Source organism: Vitis vinifera, chromosome 12 (genome assembly GCF_030704535.1).
Source record: "Vitis vinifera cultivar Pinot Noir 40024 chromosome 12, ASM3070453v1".
NCBI lineage: Eukaryota > Viridiplantae > Streptophyta > Magnoliopsida > Vitales > Vitaceae > Vitis > Vitis vinifera.
In genome coordinates, this window is record NC_081816.1 from 20,468,422 (window position 1) to 20,481,569 (window position 13,148).

At 31.1% G+C, this 13,148-nt stretch overlaps 1 protein-coding gene, 1 long non-coding RNA gene and 1 other non-coding gene across 4 annotated transcripts; 2 read left to right on the forward strand and 1 right to left on the reverse strand.

Moving 5' to 3' along the window:
• The first annotated feature begins 3,103 nt into the window (after positions 1-3,103).
• On the forward strand, positions 3,104-9,256 carry LOC100258355 (uncharacterized). 2 transcript variants are annotated; one of them, XM_010659385.3, is made up of 9 exons: positions 3,164-3,388; positions 5,431-5,525; positions 5,619-5,769; positions 6,452-6,551; positions 6,656-6,776; positions 6,891-7,012; positions 7,432-7,553; positions 7,643-7,802; positions 8,975-9,256. In XM_010659385.3, exons 3-9 carry the CDS (start codon positions 5,643-5,645, stop codon positions 9,081-9,083), a joined length of 861 nt encoding a protein of 286 aa, XP_010657687.1. In that variant the 5' UTR covers positions 3,164-3,388; positions 5,431-5,525; positions 5,619-5,642; the 3' UTR covers positions 9,084-9,256. The 2 variants fall into 2 exon arrangements, with proteins under 2 accessions (XP_002267621.1, XP_010657687.1); XM_002267585.4 differs by having other exon boundaries at positions 3,104-3,388; positions 5,431-5,769.
• A 764-nt stretch (positions 9,257-10,020) lies between these two features.
• TRNAM-CAU (transfer RNA methionine (anticodon CAU)) lies at positions 10,021-10,104 on the reverse strand. Its single transcript is given in 2 exon segments — positions 10,021-10,056; positions 10,067-10,104. It is a non-coding gene; the product is annotated as a tRNA-Met (tRNA).
• Positions 10,105-11,182: 1,078 nt separating this feature from the next.
• Positions 11,183-12,880, forward strand: LOC104880980 (uncharacterized). The gene is made up of 4 exons (XR_787050.3): positions 11,183-11,364; positions 12,210-12,256; positions 12,354-12,441; positions 12,547-12,880. It is a non-coding gene; the product is annotated as an uncharacterized LOC104880980 (long non-coding RNA).
• The last annotated feature ends 268 nt before the right edge of the window (positions 12,881-13,148 follow it).

Here is a 13,148-nt window from a genome sequence, read left to right on the forward strand (position 1 = left end):
AGCGATGATTGATATCAAAGCACCGAAAGCACTGCGATAATAAGTGGAGGTGATGACTCTAAAGCGCTCCTTGCCAACGGTGTCCCAAATCTACACATTTACCTCCTTGGTGTCAATGTCAATGCACTAATTTTGAAACTCCACTATGATGGTGACCTTAAAATAGAGATCGAACTCATTTCAAGCAACTAGGTAAGGAAAAGAGGGAAATGGTTAGGGTTTTTATCATTTGGGAAATGGGTAAGGTGTTTGCATTTGGTGAACATATTTATCAAAACCTAATTTCTCCACATAAAAAGCCAACATGGCATAAATTGCTGTAGAATTGAAAATATTTTCCAATATGCTGAATTTTAAAAATTCTTTTTAATATGATCTTACTTGTATTAAAAATCCTTCTAATCACACTTAAAGTCCATACAAAAGTCTTTATGCATTTTAAGATCCACCAAGAAAAGCTTGCCATCAAACCTCGAGCCTTCAAAATCAAAAAAGGGTTTTCAATAACATCACCACATAAAACCATAAAGTAAAAAACATTTCAAGTTTTTAAATAGGGTTTTATTATAAAAAAAACATTTAAACAACTATCATAAAAAATTGTTTTTGAAAATATTTTCCAAACAAAGTCTTAGGTGGTGTTTGTTTTTTTGGCTTTTTACTGAAAGTAATTTATTTTCAGAATTTAGGTTGTTTGTTTTTCTACTTTTTCATGACTTATTATAAACTTTTTACTAAATAGAAAAAACCAAAATATGTAGCTTTTTCTAAATAGAAAAAATAACATATTAGTTTTTCTTTATTTTTTAATACTTTACCGAAATAAAATACTATAAAAACAAACAACCTAATATTTAACACTATTAAACATTAAAGTTTTATTTAGAATTAAGTAAAAAAAACAAACACCACCTTAGTGTTCATTTGGACACACTTATATTTTAAATAGTTTTATTTACTTTGTATTTTTCCTTTTTTTAACACATAGAATGAAAACAAAATTCCACTTCTCAACAAAATAAATTATAAAAATTTATCTATTTATAAATCAAAAATAAATGGAATGAGGTGTGGCATAGGAAATTTTCATATTGTTACCCAATTTAAACTATTTTTAGGATGAAGAAGAGAATATATTTAAATGATTGATATTGAGATCCATCTCAAACCTTCTCAAATACGTGTATATATAACCTCATTATTATTATTCAATTTTTTCAACCATGTCACACCATCACTAAAATGATTTCGATCACCACATTATATATATATATATATATATATATATATATATATATTATTACTATTTAATTATTAGGTTAAATACATTTTAATCTATTTTATATTTTATTTTCTTACATTCAAAACTTAACACTTGAATCCTGAAACTTGTTAAAAAGTCAATTAATAAGTTATTAAGTAAAGAAACAAAATTGAAATATAATAAAAAATTTCTTACAGGATGTTACTTAGTAATTTAACTTGATTTTAAGTTAAATTATGTTTAAGTTGTTAATTTAAAATTTATTATTTAATTATTAATGTAAGTATTAAAATTATTTAATAAAATTAACTTAAAATTTATTCTAAATCATCACATTGACATATTTATCGTCATGAATTATAATTAGAACAAATGAGGTTGTGAAATAAAAGATAATTAAGATAAATAGATGAAAAATATAAAATGAAAACATGAACTTAAAAATAAGTTAATTTTTTTATTTGTTACTTAACATTATTTTTGAATTTAAGTCATACCATTAAGTTATTTTAATTTATTAAATTGATTTATCAAATACCCACTAAATTTAAAGTTACTAGACTTTTGATAGCAGTAAATAAAAATCATAAACGGTCTGAGAAATTCAAAATCGGTAGTTATTATGTTTTAAAGACATTTGAGAAATTCTACTTGAAAGTTGTGAATTCAAAGTTTGTTGCATCCAAGATTACGCTAGTGGCGTGTAGAAAAAGCAATCTCTTTTATAATTTTACAAAGAGTTTGAAATTGGGGCCAAAGGGTTGATCTCAAGTTTGGGAGCAAAGTGTTAGATTTTAAATACGAGGGGCTAAATTGTAAAACAGTCAAAGATAGAAGGGTTAACCCTTAATAATTTCATACTGGATGGGCCTATCAATAACTTTTTCTTTTTTGTTTTTTTGTTCCCTGAAGTAAGGTAACCGCTTTTGGAGAGTCAATACAAGCCAACATGGCTTGTGGAAACACTGCAATCGAATGCTGAGGGCTTTGTTGAAAATACTGAATGCTTATAAGCCAAGCAATATCTTTTTATTTTTATTTTTTTCACATGTTGCTATTTTTTTTTTTTTTTTGCTTCAACCAGAAGACAAAAACATAATATAAAGTTTGTTTCTTAAATATTCCAAATGTAGCTTATGTAATAAGTAATTTTTTTTCTCACTACCATATATTAAATTTATAATAAAAAGAATATAATATTATATAAAATTATAAGTTTTAGATTAATTAATAAGTGAATAAATTATTTAAATTTTTTTATAGAAATTATAATATTTATGGTAAATGAAAAAAAATTAATATTATTATTATAATAATTAATAAATAATGAAATTTTATTAATTCATTGTAATAGAAAATAGGTAAATCAAAATAGAAAACTTCGAACCATGTAAATATTGTCTATTTTGATCCAAAATTGTCGCAACAACTTTAAAACGTATCTTTATAGTTAAGAAATGATGACTTTAAAATGTGTTTACAAAATTAAGAGAAATTCATATTTATATAGTGTTAGAAACTTTTTTTCTTAATTCGATATTAGATATCGTCTTGAATATTATTCGTTTTGGCTCGAGAGGAGTCTTACGACATTAAAACGCATTTATAAGATTAAAAGAAGTTCAAACTTATATAATATCTGAAACTTTTTTCTGGTATCAAATGTGAGATATCACAAATACTTTTTATACCATAAGATTACAATGTCAAATAGACTCATCGTGACTTTAAAACACGTGTATAAGTCCATATATCATGAAATTATGAAGCCAAACAGACTCTTTACAACTTTAAAACCCGATGTTAAAAGGAGTATATGCTTATAGTGTCATGTACTCACCGATGTAGATATAATGAGTCTTATTTATCACATTTAATTTTTTCTTTTTAATTTATATTCCTACTTGTCATGAGTATTTTAAATGCATTAATTAAATAAATTTTCAATTTCATTTCCCCTTCCTATGTGCCAAGCCCACCGGGGTTTTATATTGCAGTCATCCGATTCCAGACTCCAAACTCAAATCCTGATCGGCCACGCTGCTGACTCGCTTCTTCGTCATCTTCGCCTGTCTTCTCCGCCGCTGTTCTCCGCTTTCCGCCCCCACCTCCGCCTCGGATCAGGTACTTATCATCCCCTGACTTGAAATATTTTCCGTTATCGGAATCCCAGGAGTTGTGTTGATCTAGGATTTTGATTTGTTAGTTAGGATTAGGGTTTTCTCACTCTTTTTTAATTGATGTTATGGTGTTTTATTCTGAAATTAGGGTTTTCTTCCGAGTTGATTTTACCGAGATTGTTTGCATCTCTGTGAAAATTTGGCGTTTTTATTAGGAGGCAATATGCTTCACAACAGTTTTGAACGGTGCTTAAATCTTATATTTTGTTTGTCCGAATCTCTCCTCTCCACAACTATCGAAGAAAGGGACAAAATTCGGTCCTTTTCAGACAAGAAATAGAGCTTAAACAGAAGAACTGTTAAACGGGAAAAAAAAAGTAACATGATTAGCTCCAATACAAAATGCTAATCATACCCGATCAAAGTAGGGGTATGATAGACAATGTTTCCCTTTTCCCATCAGTTCTTTCAATAATACAGATTGCAATAATTGACGTGAATGTGGCAGTCATCTATATCACTTAAAAACAGGTTAGAAGATTCCAAACTGAAATAAATTCTATCTCAAAGTGAAAACTGATAATTCTCTAAAACATTAGTGTCTTTCATTGCAAGAATGAGCTCACTGGCAAGTGATTCCACATGGGATGTGCATCATTTGGTTTGAGATGATGGGAAGAAGATCCAACTCCAACAGCAGCCCATCAATGAAAAAACATATCCAAACCCATAGCTCACCTTGCAAGCTTTTGGTTCAAAATATTGAGAGAAAACCAAAATCAGTGACCCAATCCTACTTGGTTCAACATTTAGCATTGTAGTTCATTGGATATAATAATCACTGTATTACCTTAACTTAAAATAGTTCTCATGATGGAAAAGTATATGCCCATGCCCTATGAGACCAACAGTAAGAAATGGAAAATTCAGAACCACATTGAGTGTATTTAGTATGATTGAAAAATAGAAAACAATTATATCACCTACAAAAGAACAGAGCAGAAGAAAGGGAGGAGCTATTAGACTTTGTTTGGTTTATTATAAATTTTGAGGGAAAGGAAAACTTAAGGGGAAATAAATTACTAGTTTGAACCCAATAAACTTCTCTTCCAATCTTTCTCTAGCTTTTACTCACTTTCTTCAATATAAATGGCAAGGTTAAAAATGTATAGATCTCCCTTAATTCCGTCATATTTTCTTTTCCTCTTTATTTATTTTTTTAATTTTTTAATTTTTAATTTTTATCCAAATGCAACCAAGTAACAGTAACAATCTTTCTTCAATGTTTTTTTTTCTCTTTTCCCAAGTTGTTCCCGAGAACCAAATGGAGTCTTAATGCATTTGAATCATGCATAGAGCATAAAAAGAAGAATGATTCCAACATCAATTTACCATGAAAAATGGATCTTCCAACAAAACTAAACCCTAACCATCCATTTGTTTTCACGAAAACAACTTCCAGAAAAATTGCCCTCAAATGTCTCTGTCATTTCTTATCAATGGGTATTCATCATTGAAATGAAAAGTATACCCCTTTGGACCTAAAATCACAATCCACCATTTAAAAAAGGTACAATATTTAATAAAGACAAGACTTAACCTCCATTTTTTTTCTCTGGAAAAATAGCTTCTAGAAAAACTTCTCACCAATTTTTCATTCTTGTTTTAATGGGTATTCATTGGCAAGAAGAAAAGCACACCCCTGTGCACCTAAAAAAAATGTGTTTGTTTCCTTGGGAAATGAAAAAGAAAAAAAAAATCCACGCTGACAGAACAAAATGAGAGTTTTTAGTGGATGGATAGCTATAGTCAATAATAATTTTTTAGTGGATGGATAGCCATAATCAATAATAATTAATTTTACACATATGGGTATATTAAATTAAGAGTTTTTGACTTATCACAACTCAATCTAATAGGGTTTTAGTGGATGGATAGCCATATTCAATAATTTTACACATATGGGCAGTCATATGAGTTTTTTTTTTTTTTCCACTATTTTGACTATCTCTTTTTCTATTTTTCTATTTGTTTTTGGATATACAGAGTGGATTGGACAACAAAAATTGGAGCATGGAGGAACAAACTCTTTTTGACTGATTCATATCACACTGGTCCATTTGTAATTTTGTTGGCTTCAGGTTGACTAGGAAACCCAAAAACCAGAGATTTTTCTTCAATTTATAGGTTGATCCTCACTCTCTATCTCTAAAACGGTGTAACATTCAATTCAGCATTGACAATATTGTGAAGAGGAGATGAGAAGGCGAACCATCTATGTCTGGGGCTTGGCGATCTTGTGCTTTGTTGTTCTTATGATTGTCACTCCAGCCATTCCTCAGTCTGAAGCTTATCATGATTTCGCTGACCAACGTGAATTTTTCGGTAACTCATCCTCTCATTTTTTTGTCTTGGTGGATTTTTATTTTTATTTTTTTCATTTTCCAAGGAAACAAACCAAATCTTAGGTGCAAAGGGGTGTGCTTTTCGTTTCATTGATGAATGCCCACTAAAGAAGAGAATGAAATATTGGTAGGAAACTTTTCTAGAGAGAAATGGAGGGTTAGGGCCTTTTTTTGCTAGATATTGTATTTTTTTAATGGTGAATTGTGATTTTAGGGGCAAAGGGGTATGCTTGTTGGAAGTTATATTCTTCATGGTGCAGTGGGGGTGGAATCGTCTTTCTTTTTTTGGTCTATGTATGATTCAAAAGTGTTAAGGCTCTATTTAGTTAGGAGGAACAACTTGGGAAAAGAAAAAAAAGGGGAAACATAGAAGGAAGATTGGTATCTGTTGTTGGGTTGTGTTTTGAAAAAGGAAGGAAAAGAAATATGAGGAAATTAAAGGGGAGATTTATACATTTTTGAACTTCTCCTTTATATTTAACAAAGTGTGTGAAAGCTAGGGAAAGATTGGAGAAAAAGTTTATTAGGTTCTAACTAGTAATTTATTTCCCTTTAATTTTTACCCTCTCAAAAAATTTCATAAATCAAACAAAGTCTAATGGCTTCTCCCTTTATTCTGCTCTGTTTTTGTGTAGCTGATGTACGTGTTTTTCATTTTTCAGGCATACCAAATACACTAAATGTGATTTCAAATTTTCCATTTCTTATTGTTGGTCTCATCGGGCTTGTACTTTGCTATCATGGGAACTATTTTAAGTTAAGGTAATATGGTGATTGTAATTACAGATGAATTATTATGCTGAATTCTAAACTTAGTAGGATTGGATCACTGATTTTGATGTTCTTTCAATATTTCGAGCCAAAAGCTTGCAAGGTGAGCTTTGGGGCTGGACATTTTTTTTCATTGGTGTGGCTGCTGTTGGAATTGGATCTTCTTACTATCATCTCAAACCAAATGATGCACGTCTTGTGTGGGATCGCTTGCCGGTGAGCTTATTCTTGCAATGAAAGACGCTATTATATCTGAGAATATTGGTTTTTTGCTTTAATCTAGAATCTGTTTCAGTTCAGAATCTTCTAAGCTGTTTTTAATCGATACAGATGACCATTGCGTTCACATCAATTATTGCAATCTTTATCATTGAAAGAATTGATGAGAGAAAGGGAACATTGTCCATTGTACCCCTACTTTTGGTGGGTGTAATTAGCATTTTGTATTGGAGGTAAGCATTGCTACTTTTCATTTTTTTGTGATGTAATGATTCTTTTGTTTGAGCTCAATTTGGTGGCTGGAAATTGATTTCTCAGTAAAGACTCAGTTTTGTCCCTTTTCTGTGATAATGAAGCCTTGTACTGGTTGTGGAGGGGAGAAATTAATGGTTATAGGTAGCATTCATGGTTGGAGATGGCAGATATTTTACATTTTTGATAGGTGGGGCTCAGTTTACCTCTTGTTAGGGTGCTAGTTGAATTTATATTTTAGTGATTCAGGGAATCAATAGATTCAATACTATCTGTGTGTGCTTCTACCTAGGTTATGAGTGGTTTGTGATGTCTAGAACAGACGTCGCCAAGAGGTTTGCATAACTGGCAGTTATTGTGAAATATATTGCTTACTGATATTTTTTATTTTCTTCTGCAGGTTTTTTGATGACCTTCGCCCATATGCACTGGTCCAGTTTCTTCCTTGCATTGCCATTCCGTTAATGGCAATATTGCTGCCTCCAATGTACACGCATTCCACATTTTGGCTTTGGGCTGCAGGTCAGTGTTTTTAATCATGCGGATTGTTCTTTTGTATATCTCCTACAGCTTTTAGTTGTTTCTGGCATGAACTCATCTCCATGTTTCAGGATTTTACCTTTTGGCCAAGGTGGAAGAAGCAGAGGATAAACCAATTTACAAATGGACTCATCATATTGTTAGTGGGCACACACTTAAGCACTTGTGTGCTGCAATGGTTCCTGTTTTCTTGACGCTCATGTTGGCAAAGAGGAGTATTGAGACTGAGAGGTAAACTATTATGTCTGTTTACCCTAGCAACTTCACTTTTTCATCATTTAGAGTTATCATGAAGTTATTAGCATGTCTTTGAATGTTGCCTCAATTGATGGCATCTAAATAACAACACTTAACTGGTTTATTAACCGTCAATGCACTAGACTTAAGAACTGGGCGGAACATTTATTAACATAATATTCCCAACATTTTTATTTCTGAGTGACTTACTAGAACAAAAAAATTCTGAGTAGAATCCACTCAAAAGAAGGAAAATTTGTTGTTTCAAGAGCTTTGATCCTAGATTTGTGCTTTGAGTTTTTCTTCTCAACCTCTAGAGCTGTAGGCCTAGGATTTGGGATTGATTTTCCTTTGTTATTTCTTGATTAAAGAGGGCTGGTTTTCCTACTTTTGAATATGAAGAAATAATTTTTTTGATAAGCACAAGCAATATTTATAATGTATTAAAAGAGAAGCTTCAAAAAGAGCTATGACAAGGGCACACTAGAGTACATAGGGGCTATACAAAGGCGCACCAAATAAAAGATAGAAAAAGAAGAGTACAAATCCTTCCATGCGTACTTCAAGCCTATTGAATCAACAAACTCTAAGATAGGCATAGATGCCTCTTCTATACAGTACCTAACTCAATCCAAAAACTGCACATAAAAGGGCTTTGAATGATTGATCAGAAATTTCCACACTTTCTAATGCCCTTCGATTTCCCTTCTACCATATTATCCACAAAAGGTACAAAGGGGCAGCCAACCATGCTTTCTTCCACCTCTTATGTCAGATCTCTTACCAAAAAGCCTTGATTAGAGGTCTACAAGGCATTGAGTTTGACTTGTTCCTCTTGTAAACCTGAAATCCTTGTATCAAACAAATAGTTCACTTCCTTCACCATAGATGTCTCGAGAAGCTTAGGAAAGTCATTTAAAATCTACCAGACCCAAGTGGAAATCATGGAAACAACATTGCCTCTCAATTTTACTTCGAAACTGCCTCGGGTTACAACTTAGCTATAAATTTGAGCTGTAATGCATTGAATAGAAAGTGTGGTTAGTACAACCTGCACCCTCCCCCCCAGCTGCACACATTAAAATTTTGTGGTCTTTGGCCATATTCTTTCCGAGGCTTGGAGTTCTCTCCTTCTCACATTCACGTTTTGTGGCCCTTGAATGCAGGCAAAGTTTGTTGAAGACATGGAAGATTTCCTGGACCAAGGTCAAAGAAGACGAAGTAAAGGTAGAGACTTGTACATACTCAACTGTTCCAATCGAGGAATCACCATAATGTTCAAAGCTCTGTATACTTTGTGTTTGGACCTTGATACAACAAACCCTACTAACCAATATTCTGAAAAACATTGTGTCAATGTCAACGTAGATAAAATCTCTACATCTGCTGTGGGAATGTGTACAAACTGGGTCACTTTCAGTTATACATGTATATAGTAACTTTCCATATGGAAGCTTGCTTGGTGTGGTGGTGTGGTTGCTGTTTTTTTTTAGTAACTGAGGAACCTTTTGTGGTTAAGCTCTTAAGACTCTATGGGAACCCAAACCACGGGGTGTTGGCCGCCCTATAACAACCAACATGGGATAAATTCTGGGTATAATCAGCGGCATGATTTGAACTTAGGACCATGTGCTATTAATTAGGGCCACACTTCCTAGTGTTTGTCTCGACTAACTAGGCTATCATGGCCACGGTTATATTTTTCTTTTGTGGTTGGGGTGGTTAGTGTTAATAATTTATCATGAAAAAGGGAGGATGATCCAACAATAAGGTTTTTAATTTGATTAAAGTATCTTTTATTTTTATTTAAATGACAAATAAAATGACAAATTTTTTTCCTTCCTCTTGGGCTTTTTTTTTCTTTTTTCTTTTTTAAAAAAATAGTACCAATGTTTATATAAGATGAAAGAATTTTAAAAAACTTATATTAAAAAAGTAATGGTTTTAAAAATTATTTTAAAATATTGAGGTATAAAAAAATTATTATAATCTTAAATTTTAAAATTTTGGAAAATGATTTTTAAAGATATAGTAAAAATTTATATTTTTACATAAGACGTTGTATTTTTATATAAAAATTCTGACTTTAAAAATAAAAAACAAAACGCATTAAATATTTTATTAAAAAATAGGTTATAAAAATTTAATTTATTATATTAAATAAAAGGTTTTTAGTAATAAAAACCTATTTCTTTTTAATCTTAAAAAGATTTGGGGTGAGAGAGGCTCGAACTCTCGACCTCAGGATAACTCGAAGCTATGAGACCTACGCGCTAGCCAACTGCGCCACCACCCCGGATGACTTCTACAGGAAGTGCTAGATAATAATACTATGATAAAAGGGAGAGAAGAATCTAAAGCAGGGAGAATGAATTTCAGCCCATAAACCACATGGAGATTTTATAATAGTGCAAAGCCACTTCCATTAAATGTTCACTCCATTTTACTTCTCATATTATTTATTCGCCATAAATAAGTCTCTTAATTTTTCATAAAATTATATTTCAATGTCTTAGCAAAAGAAAATAAAATCTTATTTGATAAAAACCAATTTTCATGCAAAGTAAAATCAACAGCAATTTTTGTTAATATCACCTCAAGCTTCTAAGATTTTTGTAGTAATTTCGACTAGTTGTGACATGAGTAGATGACTTTCATATGAATTTCATTTGAGCTAGCATTTCCTCTTGTGTGAGTTTAAAACAAAATCTCTTGCACATTATCGGTTATTTGGTGATTTTCATTTTCTTTAATCAAGCGCAATAATTTTGAACATAATGTAGATTAAAATAAGGTAGATCTTACTTAAACAATTCAATATTCAACCTAAGCTAAAATTTACAACAAAAATTGTAGCATAATTATCAACCAATCGATATTATGCTACTTGAAATATTTTAAAAACTACTAAAGTAATAAACATCTTTTTGATTCTTCATTTTAAATTATATCGATTATTTTCTCGCTTTCCAAATCATTTATTAATGATTTTTCAAGAAAATATGAATTTCCAAATTATTTATTTTTATCTCAATGGTGAAAAAGAGAATTTAGTACATGCCATGAGGAAAACAAATTGTTATTGCCTTATATTTAAAACATTAAGAGAAGTAACATATTTGATCAATAGGCTAAAATATGTACAAAAATAACTAATTATTCATTCTATGCATGATCAAAGCAATGTACTTAATTTAAGTGTGAGTATTTATAGATAAACAAATATCACAATTAATTATATATGACTACAACTGTCATCTACTACAATGTAACGTTAACGTTAACGCTAACCTAACCATAAACCTAACCCTAACTCTAACCCTAACCTAATCTTCGTTTTCATATAGAAGGGCTTATTATATATAGAGCCACAGAGAGGCTAATGGTTCATCTCTCATAAATCGATTAATTTTGTGGGCATGGGTTGTGTTGTTAGCAGAGTGGAAGAGCACCAAGATGAAAATAACAACAACAACAATGATGATGGCGAGAATGATGACCATCGTGAGACCATATATATGGTTTCATTTGATTGAATCAATGATTTAGCATTTTGGTAACTTATTTAATTTGAGTGAGTTTTAAGTCATTTATGATTGATAAAATAGATTTTAATTGATGATTTGATATCATTGAATTATCTTCTTTGTTTAACGTTTAGATCATACAAATTTTTCATTTTTCTAAAAAAATTAAAATTTGATATATAAATATCCAAACCCTAGGTTATTTGGGGATTTATCTAATTTTCAATGCTTAATTTCAATTCAAAGGGTAGATCTGGTTTTGAATTATCTTATTTGTTTAACATCTAGATCATACGAAAGTTTCATTTTGCTAAAGAAATTAAAAATTGATATATAAATATCCAAACCCTAGGTTTATTTGGGATATATCTAATTTTCAATGCTTAATTTCAATTCGAATGGTAGATCTGCTTTTGATGTTATTTTAAATTTATGATGATATTTGGCTTATCAAGTGTTGATTAAATTATTCTTTAATTTAAAATTTAATTACTAAAAACATAATCTAGGACAACTCTACTAACATCTATTAAAACAAATAGAATTATACATGTACTTTGTTACCCATAGTTTCTTGCCCTAATCAAGCTTGACATTGTTTGTTGCTTATCCACATAAAAAGAAGCATGTCATTACAGATGAAATTAGAATGGATCCTTAATTTCTAATCTTGGTGTAGGATTTTAGAGCTAATATTGACTGATCCCTAATCCTAATGTAAAACTTCTGACTCTATAAGGGGTGTTTTTCTATTTAATCTCGTAATCTTATAAGACACCATGATATATATAGGAAAGTGATTGCGATACTATTTATATGGTTTACTCTTCTTAATTTCTCGATTCCGTAATTGACTTAAGCGGGTTTATTGAAGGTTACGCGGAGTCTGTTGTGGTGGGGTTGATTCCGTGCCACCAAAAGGTATGAGGTAGAGAGAAAAGGGATGAAATAAAAGCTTATTATAAGGGTTTTATTTTGATTTATTTTTGGTCTGACTGCTTGTATTAGTTGATTACAGAGATTTGGCTATAGATCCCATGAGTTGGAAGAATATTGTATCAAGCTGAAAGGATGTACTTCAAGCATTGATTTATCAGCTGACATAGGTACAAATATTGGACATTATTATTATTATTATTACTTTTATTTATATATTTAATTGCCTTCTTCTTATGGGATTGTTTATTTTTATTATTTGCCAAAATTCAAAGCTCTTCCACAAAGCATGGGATCTACCAACAGTGGAATAATCTCTTGATTGGTGTACATGTTGGCCAAGAACCAACCTGCCTGCAGGCTACAAGAACCTTATGAAAGGAACCGAGTCTGATGCATTTGGGGTGGCTGAATCCTTTCTTGTCTATTAAACATAGTGGAGTATTTTTGCTCATTGTATTCCCAAAAGTACACTACTGATGAGTAAACCCCTTGATGTAATTTTCACTTCTACCTCTTCCCTTGAGATGAGATAGTTTATCTTTTTGTTCATATAGGGGAGAATGTACTTTATTCACCCTTTTATTTATTTATTTTTATTTTTTTGTATTTTTTTTTCTTCATTTTTTCATTTTTTATTTTTGTCATTATGTAATAACGAGAATAGACAATAAGAAAGACATAATAAGAACATGCAAATTTATGTGAAAAACTCTAGATGAAAAAAATTATTGACAGAGAAGAAAGATCCACTATGTCAAAAGATTGGTACAAGAGGGAAGAGTTATAACTGATTATACATCATTTCCTTAAAACTAGAGTAATTAACAAAGTAGGTCCATATCGTAAGAGGAAATTGCCACACGGCCCACACCCC